Source organism: Xenia sp. Carnegie-2017, unplaced genomic scaffold (assembly GCF_021976095.1).
Source record: "Xenia sp. Carnegie-2017 unplaced genomic scaffold, XeniaSp_v1 HiC_scaffold_20, whole genome shotgun sequence".
NCBI lineage: Eukaryota > Metazoa > Cnidaria > Anthozoa > Malacalcyonacea > Xeniidae > Xenia > Xenia sp. Carnegie-2017.
Window position 1 is genome coordinate 5492012 of NW_025813483.1, and position 15341 is coordinate 5507352.

General features: G+C 33.5%; 1 protein-coding gene and 1 long non-coding RNA gene across 3 annotated transcripts in view; one reads left to right on the forward strand and one right to left on the reverse strand.

Annotated features, from left to right (window-relative positions):
- LOC124443350 (WD repeat-containing protein 3-like) overlaps window positions 1-15341 on the forward strand; it is an 84236-nt gene that overhangs the window by 57173 nt on the left and 11722 nt on the right. The window contains exons 1-9 of one of the 2 annotated variants that reach the window (XM_046993852.1): window positions 10252-10500; window positions 10593-10669; window positions 11221-11283; window positions 12071-12140; window positions 12252-12301; window positions 13580-13648; window positions 13720-13798; window positions 13944-14117; window positions 14573-14674. The exons of the other annotated variant lie outside the window; for it this stretch is intronic. Coding sequence (XP_046849808.1) covers window positions 10324-10500; window positions 10593-10669; window positions 11221-11283; window positions 12071-12140; window positions 12252-12301; window positions 13580-13648; window positions 13720-13798; window positions 13944-14117; window positions 14573-14674 — 861 coding nt within the window. The 5' untranslated portion in view covers window positions 10252-10323. Of the gene's footprint in view, window positions 1-10251; window positions 10501-10592; window positions 10670-11220; window positions 11284-12070; window positions 12141-12251; window positions 12302-13579; window positions 13649-13719; window positions 13799-13943; window positions 14118-14572; window positions 14675-15341 lie in introns of those variants that run through there. 2 annotated transcript variants of the gene reach the window in all.
- LOC124443364 lies at window positions 246-8490 on the reverse strand. Its single transcript, XR_006947639.1, has 2 exons — window positions 8425-8490; window positions 246-321 (listed from the first exon to the last, which is right to left on the reverse strand). It is a non-coding gene; the product is annotated as an uncharacterized LOC124443364 (long non-coding RNA).

Below are 15341 nucleotides of genomic sequence, written 5' to 3' on the forward strand. Positions count from 1 at the left end.
AAGTGATCTAAAAAAAGTCAATTTTAAATTGAAAATGAGATCACTACATTCAACATCACAACGTTAAGTCAATTCCTGCATCGAAAGAGAAAATAGAATTGAAATGGGTTTTTACATTAAGCCGGATATTTCCCAGTTGTAAAAAAGAACAGTGTCACAAAAATTAAGGGAGTGATTGTTACTATAAACAGGAAAAAATAATGAATCGATTAACAATTATCAAGCAATTCACCCATCTACAATACTTATAAACAAAAAATGTATTTTATGAGTTACCAAAATGAATACAGAAAAAACTGCATCCTCATATGGCAAACTAGTCTTCTGGTCATTTCAGCATTCAACAAAAGGGATGTAAAATTGTCATGGTTCCTCGAAGATATGGATTTACTCTCATGAAAATGACCCAACAAACACTCCACTCATTTTAAGGAGCTTTAAAACTTCAGACTAGATAGATTGCAAACGTACTAATCTCATATACACTGTAAAAGTTCCATACAAGTTTCTTAGCTAATAGAAATAACTGTTCCAGTAAATTAATGATAATTGAAAATAGAAATGTTTGTATTGAATATTATCAAGAATATATTTAAACATTTTTATATACAACTGTTGTTGTTCGGACTTTAGTGTAAATTTTTTCCTTAATTCACGGAATCACAAATCCATTTCTTCTTTCTTCTCTCTCCTTGTAAATTTTCTCAAACACGAAAGCTTTTTTAGCAACTACCAGTTTAAAGCTTCAGTGTCAATTTCTATAGATGGTTTCTTACCAAATGAAGATTGTCGTATATTATTCCAGTATTAACATATCAGGACTTTTGTTTGAAATTGTATTGCTCGTTGAAAATATCTTTTGCTTTTTCGTACTCTCCCATATCACTGTAAACCAAACCCAGATTGTTGTAAGTTGTCGCAATATTAACATGGTCAGGTCCAAATGCTTTTGTTTCAATTTCCATTGCTCGTTCATAAAATCTTTGCTTTTCGTACTCTCCCATATCACTGTAAACCAAACCCAGATTGTTGTACGTTGTCGCGATATTAACATGGTCATGTGCAAATGCTTTCGTTTGAATTTCCATCGCTTGTATGCAAAATGTTTGGCTTTTCGTACTCTCCTATTTTACCGTAAACAAAACCCAGATTGTTGTACGTTGTCGCAATATTAACATGGTCAGGTCCAAATGCTTTCGTTTGAATTTCCATCGCTTGTATGCAAAATGTTTGGCTTTTTCGTACTCTCCTATTTTACCGTAAACAAAACCCAGATTGTTGTAAGTTGTCGCAATATTCACATGGTCAGGTCCAAATGCTTTCGTTTGAATTTCCATCGCTTGTATGCAAAAATGTTTGGCTTTTTCGTACTCTCCTATTTTACCGTAAACAAAACCCAGATTGTTGTAAGTTGTCGCAATATTAACATGGTCAGGTTCAAATGCTTTTGTTTTAATTTCCATCGCTCGTTCGTAAAATTTTTGCTTTTTCGTACTCTCCCATATTTTTGTAAACCAAACCCAGATTGCAGTACGTTGTCGCAATATTAACATGGTCAGGTCCAAATGCTTTCGTTTCAATTTCCATTGCTCGTTCGTAAAAATCTTTTGCTTTTTCGTACTCTCCCATATCATCGTAAAACGAACCCAGATGGCAGTACGTTGTTGCAATATTAACATGGTCAGGTCCAAATGCTATTGTTTCAATTTCCTTCGCTCGTTCGTAAAAATCTTTTGCTTTTCGTACTCTCCCATATTTTGTAAACCAAACCCAGATTGCAGTACGTTGTCGCAATATTAACATGGTCAGGTCCAAATGCTTTCGTTTCAATTTCCATTGCTCGTTCGTAAAATCTTTTGCTTTTCGTACTCACCCATAATTTTGTAAACCAAACCCAGATTGCAGTACATTGTCGCAATATTAACATGGTCAGGTCCAAATGCTTTTGTTTCAATTTCTATTGCTCGTTCGTAAAAATCTTTTGATTTTTCGTACTCTCCCATATCATCGTAAAACGAACCCAGATTGCAGTACGTTGTAGCAATATTAACATGGTCAGGTCCAAATGCTATTGTTTCAATTTCCATCGCTCGTTTGTAAAAATCTTTTGCTTTCTCGTACTCACCCATAATTTTGTAAATCAAACCCAGATTGCAGTACATTGTCGCAATATTAACATGGTCAGGTCCAAATGCTTTCGTTTCAATTTCTATTGCTCGTTCGTAAAAATCTTTTGCTTTTTCGTACTCTCCCATATTTTTGTAAACCAAACCCAGATTGCTGTACGTTGTCGCAATATTAACATGGTCAGGTCCAAATGCTTTTGTTTTTATTTCCATTGCTCGTTCGTAAAAATCTTTTGCCTTTTCGTACTCTCCCATATCACCGTAAACCAAACCCAGATTGTTGTACGTTGTCGCAATATTAACATGGTCAGGTCCAAATGCTTTTGTTTTAATTTCCATTGCTCGTTCGTAAAAATCTTTTGCCTTTTCGTACTCTCCCATATCACCGTAAACCAAACCCAGATTGTTGTACGTTGTCGCGTTATTAACATGGTCAGGTCCAAATAATTTTGTTTGAATTTTCATCGCTTGTTCATAAGAATCTTTTGCTTTTTCGTATTCTCCATTCTTCCAAAGCAACCCACCCAGCTCGTTGTACGAATATGAAACATTTACATGATTGACACCTAACTCTCTAGTTTGAATTATTATTATATCCTTAAGTACATTGATGGCCTGTTCATATTTGGCAAATTTTTCTAATACTTTTACAAAGTAATTGGTAATTTTCAAATTTTTTTCATCAAGTTTTTGTTCTCTATAGAAAAAAAATAACGATTTCTCGTTTATCAACTTATTTTGAAAGAGCTTAAATGACGAATTGTTTAAGAATTTAATAAGATGCGGAATTATTTTGATTTCATCTTCTCTGTCTTTAAAATGATAGAGTGCCCAAGCGACTAGACACGCAAGTAAAGACATCTTAGTCGAATTATTTGCTATTTGTTTACTGCAAGAGGTCTGCCAGGATTGATAATTTATGATGGCTTCATGTACAACGCGATGCAGGCGGATGTCGTTGTTTTCCGTTTGAAGAATTAACGAACAATGCTTTAATTGAAGGCATATATCTTCTGCTGACTTATGTGGATCAAGGCTTTTAATAAATTGTACGATAATATCTTGTGGTAACGGATCGAAAGATATTATCGAGAAAAGACCAAAAATTTTTGCCATTAGTATGGATTCTTGAGCACTTTTTTGTACTGCCAACTCAACAGTTTTCAACAAAGTTGATTTACCTCCAGAATATGCTTTATTGATCTTTTGAAATGTGGCATCCATGCTCTGTCGCTCTCCTTCATTCAACTTATTGAAATATTGCTCCCACGTGAATTCCAGATTTGCACTTTTTACACTACCTACATAGTAAGCAGCACTTGCCAGCACCAATGGTTGACGATCTAATTTTTCTGACAAATTCTTTAAAAAGTCTTCATCATGATTATGAACATCGGTATAGACAGATAGAAGTTGACGACATTCTTTATCATTCATACCATGACTGATTGAAATGTGTTTGTTTACATTGTCATCTGGTGGTATAGCATCTGTATTTTGAACAGTTACTATAATTTGTCCATTTTTCCAATTATGATCATCAACTTGAGGTAATAATTGATAAATTTTATCAAGTTCAACCACGTTATCTACAACAATCCACCATATTTTCCAAGATTTCAGTTTTTGTGTCATCAAGAAATGAAAGTGTTTGATTCTGTCTTCGCTGCTTTCTACCTTTTTTAAAATATTTTCAATAAAATGTTCATGGATGTTCAAACGTTGACAAAGTTCATTATAAGTTTTTAATAGAGAGTCAGCATCTTTTCCTTCGAGTGTCATCACAAATGTAGTTTTATTTTCCCAGTCAACAGAGTTAAACATTTCGTTGCAAATTTGTCTGGCTAATTGAGATTTACCACTGCCAGGATTACCAGAAATATAGTAATATGTCAGTTCATTATTGTTATTACTGCGCAAGTTATTTAGATCTGCTGTGATTTGATTAAGTAATTCTGTACGTTTAACTACATCGTGATTTGGTTTGCAAGGAAGTACTTGAAATGAATTAAATCTGTTTCGTTGACATTTAATTTCACTAATTTCAGTGAATGAAAATGCTAGGTATTTAAATGACTTTTCAATATCACCGACCATTTTGTGAAATTCGGTATCAGATACTTTGCCTTTATTTACATGAGTGAATTTGTTTCTTACATTACGGATTTCATTTACTGCATCTCTAACTTTTGTGTCAAGTTTTGTTCCAACTGAGTTAGAAAACAGTATTGATGCGAACAGTGTTGTACAATCCCACTTACTGGTGTCACCATCTTGAAAAGTTTGTAGAATATGTTTGTCATGAGGTTTCTTTTTTGTTTTTTCAATATTGAACAACTTTTGACCACTAACGTTTGTATTTTCCCATTGTCCAAGAGATTTTTTGAAATGTTTGTCCCATTCGTGGATAAATAAATCAGCAAGTTTCTTTTCAACAACATCGGTAAGTATTTTCTGCATGTAGTAGTTATTCCTTTCTTCTTTTGACTCCATCTACGTATCATAAAATGATCATAAGATGAGCACTAATTATTTATAAATACAATTTATGGACAACTGAAATAGTTGAAGATTGAGTTGGTAAATTTACAATTGTACATGAAATTGGTTAACCAATGTGGCTGCAGAAACTCAGAAAAATATTTTCATGCATTTACGTATTTTTGTGGCAGTTGAGCAAGTTGTTGAAAACCTTCATAAAACAAAATTTTATGTGTAGGAAAAAGCAATGCAAGCAGTTGGTCTATAGGTGTGTTTGCAAACCGATCTGAGCTCTACCAATTAAATCAATCAATCAATTTAAGGGATTTGCATATCAATAAAATTCATGTTAGAGGAAAAGTTAAAACGTTTCTTCTAATTTGCCTGTTTCGCATCATTGCATGCAGTACGTTTTTATTAAAAAAAAGTTAAAAGTGTTTGCGCTGGTTTATGCCAAGTTTGGAGAAGTTGTGAGTTCTCCCAAAGGTCTCCATAGTGCAAAGAGTAAATGTGTAAAAATCTTTTATAAAGCAACTATCTACATGCGATATAGGTCATTTTATTACTCCACAGGTGTTATCGTTAATAAATGTAGTTTGTGTAACTCACCATAATAAGACACACGACCAGCTTATTGCTATGAAATATGTGTAAAGTAAGAATAACGTAATGTTACAGAAAACAATACCAGTTTATCCAAAACACTATCAACACACGAACATCAATTGAGTTGCATCATCCTAACCATTCCTGAATGCGTTTCAACAAAGACTTTTTATGTAAAGCTGACATAGACTACGTATAGTCGGTATAAAATAATTACGAATATTTGTTGCAATTAATCATTTCATATAGTTATCTAAAGCAAAACTTTATTGATAATGCAGTTGCACTATACACTATATGAGTGTAAAAATTTTGGTTACATAAAAAAGAATCAATATAATAATAGTATTTTGCATTGATTTATTTTTAGTTATGCCAAAGGTCTTTAAAATCTGGTTTGTTTTCTGTTGGCGATGTAGAATATGCATTTTCAACATGAGATTCGAATGAGAAGCGACAAGTGAATAAAAAAAGAAACATTTTTCACCTTCCATACAGAAAAACAGTAGGGATCAGAACATTTACAACTGTGTGACAAGTGACGTGTCACTATTTGATTAATCATGTTATTAATCTTATAGCTTTGCTATATTAATATAATTTGAGATAAACTATTCAAATAAATCGGAGAAGACTAGAAGTTTACATTACTAAATCGTTTTAAACTCAAATTTATTGCAAAATCCCATTAGAATCAACAAATGTTATCCATATAAAACATTTACGTAACGCGGAAATGACTTTATCGCAAATTTTTCTTGACATAAAGAAATAATTGATAAATGGACATAAAATATTAAATCCCAAAATAAAAATACATTATTACATTGACGGATAAACTTTAAAATCAACTTACCTTCACAAATTGAGAAGGATTAAAAAATATGCAACCAACTACATGATGTCTTTGCTTTTGCTTGATAACAAAGAAATTGGAACGTTTAACAAAGGCTTAATTTTAATCACTATTTTTATTGTAAAATATTGAATTCTGTTCATAACAGCGAAACGATAAAATTAGCAATGCAAATTTTATAGCTAGATAGCTGACTTTGCGACACTATATGCATGTAGATAAAACTAGAAAATAGCCAACTGTTGAAAGTTTAATGCATGATCACTATTCTGTGCTCACAGGTGCATTATTGTGCAGGTTTGTGCTTAAGGAAGTTATTGTGCTTCTTGCGAAAACATTAATATATGCGTGTATCCGACAACATTTTACGTATGAATTAGCTTTACTATAACAATATTAAATTTCTAAATATTTGCTTCATCATGAATAGCTACATTAAAATATCTTATGCCAAGAAAACAAAAAGAGAAAATGATCATATGCACTGTTGATGTGAACAAAATTTCATACGTTCACTCTGTACTCATTTTTAAAGTTTCTATAATAAATTGTGTTAAGTTTTCAACTTGTTTTGTAAGTAATGCAAAGATATGACCATTAAGAACGAAGAATCGTCTGACAAAGACAAGAAAAAAGCAGCATGAAATAAACTGTTTTTTTGTTTTCTTTGGTGTGGTCTCAGCCAATAAGGCTGAACGTTTTCTTGCTAAAAGAAAGGAGATCGTCCAGGGAGAAAGAAGATCTGCAAGGCTCTGGACGACCAAGAAAAATAGATAAAATTGGAAATAGCACAATTTAATTTGCATTTTGGCTTTGCCACTAACTGCTGGTGTAATGTATTCTCGATGTTTTTCATTGATAAAATTCCTGTTAAGATGCTAAATCTTCAGTAAAAATAAACAACAAAGATCAGCGTATCTCAAACATTGGAAACTGGATAAGCAACGAGTACAATTTCGACAATTTGGCTCGCGTAAGTAAAAGTAATATCATCGAAATTGCAAAGTTTTTCATAATTTGGTGTTGACTCGATATAAACTGCTGCAAATACACAAATTTATTCTCTGACCTGTCTTAACAAAGCTCTAATCTTTGTCAAAAAATATTCAAGATCAATGTGTGAAAAAAATTTACAAAGGTCTAATATTAGTTATTTATGTGTTAGGCTTACTTGGCTTACTGTCAGGCTTGTCAGCTCATTTTCTTTATTCGTGTTCATCACGCGTGTCGAATGACACGCGTGTGTTTTTACACTATAATTGAATTTGCACGGGCGGGTTTGAAATACATTTTTACAATTAAACTTTTGGCAAAATTTTAGTTTGTTGTGGATGTATTTTTGTTTTATCTTTTTGTACTTAAAATCTCAGTATTTAATTTTATCTACTGTAATAAAATCTCAAATGGAGAAGGTTCTTTTGCTATGTCCTGAAGCTGACGCAGACCCAAGAGAGGTTGATAATGATTTAAATTCTACGATGGATGTCGAAACAACTGTAAATAATGCGTTGAATGGGATGATAAGTTGTTTAGTTGATGCTCTTTAGACCACTGGGTACAACCTGCGAGGACAACATACGAGCACAAGCTACGAGGAAACAAACTTAGGAGGCATAGCCTCCTGAAGTAGGTTGACAAGCTACAATCTACCAGACAACTATCTTGGCTTCTGTGCTTTAATCTATTGGAAAACTATTGTGAGTCATTGTTGGACTCACGAACGCTCAAGAATAAAGACTCGCGGTTGTACTCAAACAGAGGAGATAAGTTTTGCTCATACTTATTGATATTATTATTAAGACACTTATCTACTTTAATATTTACGCATTGATTAATAAATTGTTTGAGAAATATAACTGGTTCACACTATCTTTGTTGCGTGTGGAAATAGAACCAAAATTAATAGTTATTCTTTCGGGACCACGCACGTAACAGGCTCCCGTGAAGGGGCTTCCCACGAAGCCCAAGAAGGCTTCTGAAGGCCCCCTTATGAGAAGGCTCCCGTTCATCTTGAGAGAAACAACGTCATCTTCTGGTAATTATTAAGTTTTTAAAACATCTCGAAAAATGCAGAGAATTGATATTTTTACTTCATTTGACAGAAAGGTTTAAAGGAATAGATTTAGCTATATGAAATCCAACTTTGATTATTTCTATTAATGTTATACATAACACGTATAGTTGAAAAGGTCTTCATACATGAGGTTCGTACGAAATAAACATTGTATCTTGCAAGCCTTTTTATATGAAGTTCCATCGTAGGGAAATATTTAGGCTTTTATTGTAGCCAGTAGTTAGCACAAATCGATTTTTTGAACTTTTTCTTAAGTATAAACGTTAGGGACATAAAAATACAGCCAATCGTTTCGATGGACTTCTTGCGTCAGGAAAAGTTTGGAAACAATTATTTACTTGTTTGCCCCATTTATGTAAGACAAAATGCTTCATCGAAGTACGGAGGATGTGTAAAGCAAACTGACGTTGTTTTTTTTGAAACTTGGCTGACATGCATTATATCGATAATATATCATACACGAACAATGAGAATTGTATATAGTTTATATACGTGTATATTGTAATAACAAGAGTATTTCTTTAGACCAAACATCGTTGTGTTCATTTTTTAAAGCAAGGGACAGATCAGCGATTACCGTATAAGATCCTGTGGCCTGTTAAAAATTGTAACGGCTCAAGGAAAGGCGTTTATTCGTCTCAGGTGTTTAGTAGAGAGAAAGAAGTTTGCATTTGTATATCACCATAAACGTGAACAAACGGAAAGAAAATTAAGATTTGTTTATTGAGATTAGATAATGAAGATTTTAAATACAAGAATTTTGACAATTCACACGCAGTTGCGAAATCAGCCTGTTTTTTTTCTACTATTGAAATATCTATGTTGGTATTCAATTAGTGAAAAAACGCTAGACTTTTTGACGTTAGAGACTTCCTGTTCACGAGAAAGTCTCTCTTATAGTTTTACCAAGGGGTAGATAAAGGGAGGGGGGGGGAATGAAATGTCTTAAGTCGGTCATTAAAAGATAGAAGACGGAAGATAGAAGGTTAAGTGGTGGGCTTTTTCCATCAAATATTGATTCCAAAATGTCGACAGTCCGGCTTCTATGCCCCAAATTCTTTAAAATATGCGCCGCTTGCCAAACGCATAAGTTGCAACACAACAATCCCTTATTAACCTTTTAAGATAATGATCAGAAACTCCAGATTTGGGCATCAAATTTTGGCAGGTTTAAAACTACCTTGAAGAGTTTCGCCTGCGCTATGGTAAATTTCCGTGACGTCACAGATTTCCGCCAAATTTCATGATCTTGTTTGTTCAACATTCTTTTGTTATTGATGTAAAAAACAATATTGAACGAAGTAAATTCATGTTCATATCATCATTGAACGTGTCAAATTTAACGTATTTTTAAATTTATCATATGAATTTCAAATAAAACTAGATGTTAGACCATACGAGCTTTGAAAAATGTTAAATTGAAATCCATACATGAATTTTGGCACTATAATCTGCATGTATTTTTTCTTCAGCATAATTCATTTGTATTTGTTCATTGATATCACCACCAATTTGTTGAAGGCTATGGTTGGATATTATGCTGCTCATGTGATGCAAGTAGAAAGAAATTTGTTGAAGGCTTGCCTAACAATATACTATTAGATCCTCAGAAAGGTATGTAGAATAGATATTAAGCCTGCTTTCCACCAGCCACGTATCGTAACGTATCTTAGCAAAACGTAACATGGCGCATGCGTGCTTATGAATTTGATGGTCAATATGCACAAGCACGCATGCGCCATTTTACGTTTTGCTACAATACATTACGATACGTGGCTAGTGGAGAACAGGCTTAACTGAAATGAAATGATCAAAACAGGCCAAACAACATTTTTGTACTTGTCAGATATACTATATCCCAGTTGCATACACATATTAGCAATGGAAAAATATCTGGTTGTGTATGATGGAAAGTTTGGTATTGAAGCTACACATTTAGCGTTTTTTCAATCAGCGCCCAATATTGACCAAATGAAGCTGGTCGTGATCTGGTCTGGTAAATTCCCCACTGTGGGACATACCATTGGACGATACCATTGGACGACACCCCCCTTTCTCCTCCTGGTCTATATTGGCGGAAATCTTACGCCATAAATCCCCACGTGGAAATCGGGTGGAAGACAATTCGTAGTAGTTCAAGATGAATTTCCAATATTTAGGACTCTTCTTTTTCCTTTAAAATGGTCTTAACAAAATCTTATCTGCGTTACGTCGAAGCTGGAATCTTTGGCGTAGTGGGAAGTGCTAGAGCTAATGTGTGTCTTGTTCAAAGTGGCGAGAAAAGACGTGAAATTTGCCGCGCGATTGTTCCCGCACTAGAAAATGTATATATTTGGGACGCTAGACTTGGCGAAAAAGTATTTGAAGCGAATTGTTGAAACTTTTAAACAATGTTAGATTTTCCACTATTTAAAAATTGTTTTTATGATATGCTTATCTAAATGTCTAGGTGAATGTCTTACAAGGTAACAAGAGCGAAGTGACATGTCTCTGCCTCAGTCCTGACTCTGAACATCTTGCTGTTGGGTGAGTAAAACAACTTATCTAATTAAATAATATAGCATTTCATTATGTCTAGTAACTGATGCCGGATATTTACTTCATTGTGGCTAATCAACACTTTCAAAAGTAAAAGGTATGGTTGTAAGAAACACAAGGTCAGGCAGGGGAAGAGGCTCGACCCCTTGCTTGTAAAAGCCAGATCCTGTACCTCCTAACATATAAAAGCCAGATCCTACCCTTTCCCCTTGTATTCTGAAAGATTTTGATATCCAGGAAAAAAATGTCAGTTAACCTGTACGGTAAGTAATGTTAACAAAAATGAAAATCATTGGTATACATTCCCCACGAGTCCCAAACTATTTTAATTTCTACATCTTTGTTAGACTAGATAAATTATATCCATTTGACAACAGGTAATAAAATTTGCCAATATAAAATAATTTTCCTTGCTTTTGAAAACTGAACAGCTTTTGATCATAATGTATATAATAAATTTGCAGCCACTTACAGGGAGAAGAATGTAAAGCTTAACCTGCATACATGCAACTCCACCTGCAGTTTATTTTTAATTTTAGGTATGGCGATGGTGTCATCAGAATTTGGAATATAAATAATGGTACATCCTCAGTGACATTTAGGTACATTTCCTGTCATGGAATATATTTTTCAATTTGTTCTATTTTCAACCATTTGTTTACCATCGGTACTTCTGATTTCCAATTACAAAACGATCGAAAACTCATTTCAAAAAATTTTTAGGTAAACAAACTGTAAATATAACTCAGCATGCTATTATAATATATGTGCTAGGCACATCAACCAAAAATTTTCCAACTTTAAGTCCTACAATGCAAGCAACAAGGTATAAGAGGTATCCTGAAGAGGTTTACAACTTGTACAGATGTTGCTGATGGTGCATTTTGCTCTATTTAGCCGTTTGTTTGCCATTGCAACTTTTGTGTTCCAATCACAAAGCAGTTCAAAACTCAATTGAGATAAATTTGCCAGTAAACAAGTTACTACTTGAAGACATTTTTACACGCTCTCAACCAAAAGGAACATGGAAAGTTTTCAAATTTCAGTATACAAAATAAAAGAAAGATAAATGAACCTTGAATGCCTTGTAAATTTGCACGGCAACTTCTGAAACTATAAGAATAGTCAATACAACCAATGTTGTCCCTAAAAATATAGTATCGAGCAGTGACATAGTCAATGTTGCACTATTGCATTACTGTGGAGTGAAGGGTAGACTTGTGTTTTAGTGTAAAAATTATTAATTCTGGTGAATGGATGTGTATCAGCACTAATGTTTTTAAAGATGCCAAAGCAACCATCTTCATTAGGCATTTTCTATTCTTGCCATATCTTGAATAAAAGATTAAAAAAATTATTTCATCTTTTGTTTCATTAAATTTCTTCTAGTGGTCACAAGACAGCAGTTACAGCTCTTAACTATGATTATACAGGTGTCAAATTGGTGTCTGGATCAAAGGTATTCTTTAATTGTGATTTTTATGACACTTAAATCAATTGCCATAAATTGTGAAGGGTAGTTTATAAAATGTAAACAATTCATTTGTGTTGTTTTCTACCAACACTATAGGATACAGATGTGATTGTTTGGGATATAATTAATGACTCAGGAATATTCAGGTACGATTATGATCATTTAATGTTATATGACAAGTTTTTTAAAATAAACAAGTTTCAACATCTTATGATGCCTTCTTCAGTATAATAAAGAGTATTGTGTATGTGATGAATATAAATAAGAGTAATATGATACAGTGATACAATTTATACAATTATGAGTAGATTATATATAAATATTACAATGAAATATTGATTAGAATAAATGATAAGTGTATTAGTATGAAGGTGGCATCATGAGATGTTGAAACATTTTTGCTTTATAAAAACTTGTGGTATTCATTAAATGTGCATTATCAATACTGCTTTTATGCAGTTATGATTATGTTGATATTCCAAAGTAAGGTATTTCTCTTTACATGTTTTTTATGTTATTGACTTTCTAAAAGAGTTGGGGGTGTATGTTACTAACTGAGAGTGGGGAGTATGACTTACAAACTGAGAGTGGGGAGTATGACTTATTAAATAAAAGTAGGAGTATGACTTACAAACTGAGAGTGGGAGTATGACTTACTAAATAAAAGTAGGAGTATGACTTACAAACTGAGAGTGGGGAGTATGACTTACTAAATAAAAGTGGGAGTATGACTTACAAACTGAGAGTGGGAGTATGACTTACTAAATAAAAGTGGGAGTATGACTTACAAACTGAGAGTGGGGAGTATAACTTACAAACTGAGAGTATGGAGTATGACTTATTAAATAAAAGTGGGAGTATGACTTACTAACGAGAGTGGGGAGTATGACTTACAAACTGAGAATGGGGAGTATGACTTACTAAATAAAAGTGGGAGTATGACTTACAAACTGAGAGTGGGAGTATGACTTATTAAATAAAAGTGGGAGTATGACTTACTAACTGAGAGTGGGGAGTATGTCTTACAAACTAAGAGTGGGGAGTATGACTTACTAACTAAAAGTGGGGTATGACTTACAAACTGAGAGTGGGAGTATGACTTACTAAATAAAAGTGGGAGTATGACTTACAAACTGAGAGTGGGGAGTATGACTTACTATATAAAAGTCAAGTATGGCTTTCTAAATACTTATGAACTGATTGTAGAGGTATGACTTACTGACTTACAGTGGAATATTTAAACTGAGGTCTTGCCAACTGCATACATACTGTATGTATGTGTTAAAGCTTAGAAGCTACGTATCATATGACAGAGATGTCAAAGTTAGCGAGTTCTTTATTATATGGCAATGTTTGTTAAGAAAGAGATAAATGATGTGTATGTATGTATGACCACAATGTTCTTAAATTTGTTATTTCTTCAGACTTAAAGGTCATAAAGGAATGGTGACTTGTTGTCGGTTTCTTCATTTTCAAAATGTTCTTATAACTAGGTAAATGTAGAAGATCTATTTTCATCTTAAATGGCTTTGCTAGTTTATATTTAATGGTTTTGTCTTCCTAGTTCCAAAGACACTTTCGTGAAATTTTGGGATCTTGATTCACAGCATTGTTTTCTTACCTTGGTTGGTCATAAAACAGAGGTGAATGGAACCTATGAATTTGTTGTTATGATAGGATGTAGGAGTTGTCTACCCTTCACTCTCCGTAAAAGAATAAGGATGAATACTTGGCTAGAAACATGGATTTAGGAACAGTAATAAAGTCACTGTAATGTACATTTTTAAGGTTTGGGGCTTTGTCGTCGTCAAGAATGAAACAAGATTAATTACTGGTTCTTCAGACAGTGAATTGAGAGTTTGGAAAATTGAGTACAAAGATGATAGAACAGAAAGACGCGAAGAAACGAGAAAACGAAAGACAGCAACGCAATCTAGCGAGGATGGTGTAGGGGAAATAGAGGTACATAAGAGGTGTTTGGTGGTCATTTCTCTGCGTTGTCTTGCATGATGCATGAGGGATTTCCCTTACAAAGGGAAAATAAGCGTTTTTGAGAACTTTAGTTACAATGCGTGTATGAGGTAATATTAGGATTGTTGGTGCATATTTGTGGGTGTATTAGGAATGCTGATTGATATTTGTCAGGTAAATTAGGACTATTGGTGAATATTTGTGAGGTATACACTATTAAGAATATGGTTGATATTTGTGCATAGGATTGTTGTCGATTTTTGTCAATATTAGTATGTTAGGTTAAACTAATAAAATTTCTAATAAACTTTGTGTTTATAATTTGGCCATCTGCATTAGACCTGTCACCACTGCATCAAGCATTTAGTCCAGTTTTAAATTCATAAATAAGCATTTAGTTGAAGTTTCAACTCGGATTTCAACTTCTATTTTTCAAATTTCAATAGGAATTGCTTTCGTGTACAATGATTGGCTCTGTCATGAGAAGCTCAACTGATCGCGTAGTGTCGCTGTATTGCGATCTTTCACGAACTTTTATTGGTTGTCATGTACGTACGTTATGTAAGAAGTGTTTATTTGGGATTTGGATCTTCAGAGTCAAAAGATGACTACCGCTAAGGTTGTCGAAACGTCAGTCAACAACAACAAAAACAGTCCTTCTCAGGACTTTATTAACCTGGACGATCATCATTTACAAACATATAACGATACTCCCGGGTTCAAACCATTTACTTTATTAAGAAGTGTTTATTTGGGATTTGGATTGTAAAAAATTGATATGGAGATGATAAACATTATGTGACTACTGCTCAGCTTTATGTTACAACCTAGTATCAACTATAAATGGCATTTCTCATTGGATTAATCAGACAGTAATGATAAACATCAACTTTTCCTTCTTTATAGTTCTATAGCTTATTGTATTTCATTGTACTATTTAAAACCCTAGACAATAGCAACGCACAGCTGTCTAAGAAGTGGGTTTGGTATTCAGTTATGGAAAACAAAATCTTTAATTTACATATCAATTTTGCTTCGGTCACCGAGAGTCGTGTTGACATCGTGAGGGAATATTCATTATAAAAGCAACTGTCTGAGTAATTTTCGTGCAATTTTTACAAACCTAGCAGAAATTCTTGCAGTAGCAAATATTGCTCTGTTTTGAATGGAAAAACTTCATTCTAATGTCGACCATAGGTTGTCATTATTCATTTC